General features: G+C 40.4%; 1 protein-coding gene across 1 annotated transcript in view; it reads left to right on the top strand.

Annotated features, from left to right (window-relative positions):
• Positions 1-3111, top strand: part of gps1 (G protein pathway suppressor 1) — a gene marked incomplete at its 5' end in the record, with an annotated part of 16248 nt that overhangs the window by 10621 nt on the left and 2516 nt on the right. The window contains 3 exon segments of the mRNA XM_014019417.1: positions 382-462; positions 1279-1416; positions 1499-1633. Coding sequence (XP_013874871.1) covers positions 382-462; positions 1279-1416; positions 1499-1633 — 354 coding nt within the window.

The raw sequence follows: 3111 nt of genomic DNA on the forward strand, positions 1-3111 counted from the left end.
GAAAACGTTTGACCTCTGTCATTGCCAACAAAGGTTATACAACAAAGTATTGAGATGAACTTTTGTTATTGACCAAATACTTATTTTCCACCATTATTTGCAAAAAAAATTCTTTAAAAGTCAGACAAAATGATTTTCTCAATTTTTTTTTTCACATTTTGTCTCTCATAGTTGAGGTCTACCTATGGTGTCAATTACAGGACTCTCTTATCTTTTTAAGTGGGAGAACTTGCACAATTGGTGACTGACTAAATACTTATTTTCCCCACTGTATGATATATGATATGATATGATATGATATGATATGATATGATATGATATGATATGATATGATATGATATAGAAGAATGTTAACCAGGTTGCATTGTGCGTTTCTTCCAGGACAATCTGTTGTTGGACATGTACTTGGCTCCACACATCAGAACTCTGTACAGTCAGATCAGAAACAGAGCTCTCATTCAGGTGAGACACGTTCAGATGTTTGTGCTGCTCTGCACTTCCTCAATCTGCTTCTCACAGGAAGCAGTGAACGCTTTGCACTGATTTATTGTTTGGAGCTCAGATTTACCTACATGATATTAATTATAGTTATTCAATCACCTKACAGCCTCTTCATGCAGTTTTAAAGATGGATATCAAGATTTTAAGATGATAAAATCCAGATATTTATAACTCAATACAATCACACATTATAAAACCCATATTATTAAAAACTAAAGTATATTGCTTTGAATCTTTACTTCAGTTAGGGATGAACCTATAGCACYTTTTCAAAGCAAGTACTTACCAGTACTAAGACAAATACTAATCAGATGCATGTTGTCAGGTGAGGCATGATGAGAAATAAAAAAATGATAAAAATCTTCAGGATTTCTTCCTTTGTTGCCAATATGTTTGTAGACARTTCAGATCTACTCAAATGTGTTTATAAAACACATTTATTTAAAAASTGCTGATGGTAAAAGAGCTGCACACAACACTGTAGTTATAGGAATGGTTAAACAAATATAAACAATTGAAAATAAGACAAGACACATAAGATTCACTTTAAGCTTATTTATGTTGCAAACTTGTATTTAGTCCGGAATATGTTTATTTTAAAAAGGTGTATATTTCCTTACTCGTCTAACAAATCCTTGTTAGATGAGTAAGGAAATAATCTTTAAAGTCAGTTTATCAGTTATAATTAGTTTGGAGAAACAGGTTATTATTTGTTATGTTTGGTCCTTTCCTTGTGTTGTTTTCTAACCCTGCTGTTTGTGTGATTGWTGTGTTCAGTATTTCAGCCCGTATGTCTCGGCTGACATGACAAAGATGGCTCAGGCTTTCAACACCACAGTCTCAGCCCTGGAAGACGAGCTGACGCAGCTGATTCTGGAGGGGCTCGTCAATGCACGGATCGACTCCCACAGCAAGGTAGAAAACCCTCTGAACAAAGCAGCCAGCAGCGTTTCTTCTATGTAAATGTTGGTGAACAAGCGGTCTTGTGTGTCTGCAGATCCTATATGCAAGAGATGTGGACCAGAGGAGCACCACATTTGAGAAGTCTCTCCACATGGGCAAAGAATTCCAGAGACGAGCTAAAGCTATGATCCTCCGTGCCGCCGTGCTGCGCAACCAGATCCATGTCAAGGTAAAAAAAGAAAAAAAAGTATATTTTTCATTATTAAACCTTTATTTAACCAGGTAGATCTCAATGAGATTGAAAATCTCTCTTTTAACAGAGACCTGGCCAAGAATGGCATCAGCACACAGACATTATCAAATCCTAAAACCACAGATATCAAAGCACAATTAAATATACTACCCACAAAAAGTTAGGGATATTTGGCTTTCAGGTGAATTTTATGGAAAATGTAAAAAGTTCACGCTACAGTAATATCATATCATGAAAATAGGACATTTAAGAAAAAGAATGCACTGGTGATTTCCTCATCTCAAACAATTTATTCAAACAAAAATCAACAACAATTAACAACAATGGTGGGTACACCACAATAAAAAATTTCAACCTCTCAATAACTCGTCGTGCCCTTGAGCATCAATTACAGCTTGACAACGACGTCTCATGCTGTTCAGAAGTCGACTTATTGTCTGCTGGAGCATGGCATCCCACTCTTTTTGAAGGGCAGCCCTCAGGTCATTGAGGTTCTGGGGTGCAGAGTTTCGAGCCTCTACAAGGCGACTCAGCTGATCCCACAGGTTTTCAATAGGGTTCAGGTCTGGAGAAAGTGCAGGCCAGTCCATTTGAGGTACACCAGTCTCCAATAGCTGTTCCCTGATGATGCGACCTCAATGAACTGGAGCATTGTTGTCCATGAAGATGAAATCAGACCTGTGTTGTTCATGTAGGGGCACAGTCACTGGATTAATGATGTTATTCAGGTAGTATGGGCTTGTCACTGTACCATTCACAAAGTGTAGGGCAGTTCTGTACCGACTGGAGACACCTGCCCACACTGTAACACCGCCACCACCAAAAGCTTATCTGGTGACAACAGTGGCTGATGCATAGCGCTCTCCTTGACGTCTCCAACATCACTGGCAGCCATCATTTCTGCTCAACATGAATCGACTTTCATCAGAGAATAGTGCTGAGGCCCACTGGTCCCTCGTCCAGCGTAAATGCTCCCTGGCCCATGCAAGATGATGACACCTGTGCCTGGTGGTGGGGTCAGGTACCCTTGCAGGTCGTCTAGCATGCAGACCACGCTGATGTAACCAGTTTCGAATAGTCTGATGTGACACATGGGTGCCTCTCACCTCCCTTAACCATGCCTGGAGTTGAGTGGCATTCATCATCCGGTTTCTCAGGGCATTGTTCACAATGTAGCGGTCATCAGCATGGGATGTGGCCAAAGGACGTCCACTTCTACACCTTTCTGTGATTCTTCCAGTCCCTCGGTCTCTCTGTTGAAACCTGCTGATGACACTCTGTGACACTCTAAGCTCAGTGGCCACATCCGTCTGAGAACGTCCTGTTTGAAGCATCCCAATGGCAGGGTACTGTTGATCCATTGTTAGGTGTCGTCTTGGGTTACGTTCACACTGCAGGCAAATCCGACCCAAATCCGATTTTTTTGACCCATCTGACTCATATCCGATTTTTTT

The sequence above is a fragment of the Austrofundulus limnaeus genome, unplaced genomic scaffold (assembly GCF_001266775.1).
Source record: "Austrofundulus limnaeus strain Quisiro unplaced genomic scaffold, Austrofundulus_limnaeus-1.0 Scaffold220, whole genome shotgun sequence".
Classification (NCBI taxonomy): domain Eukaryota; kingdom Metazoa; phylum Chordata; class Actinopteri; order Cyprinodontiformes; family Rivulidae; genus Austrofundulus; species Austrofundulus limnaeus.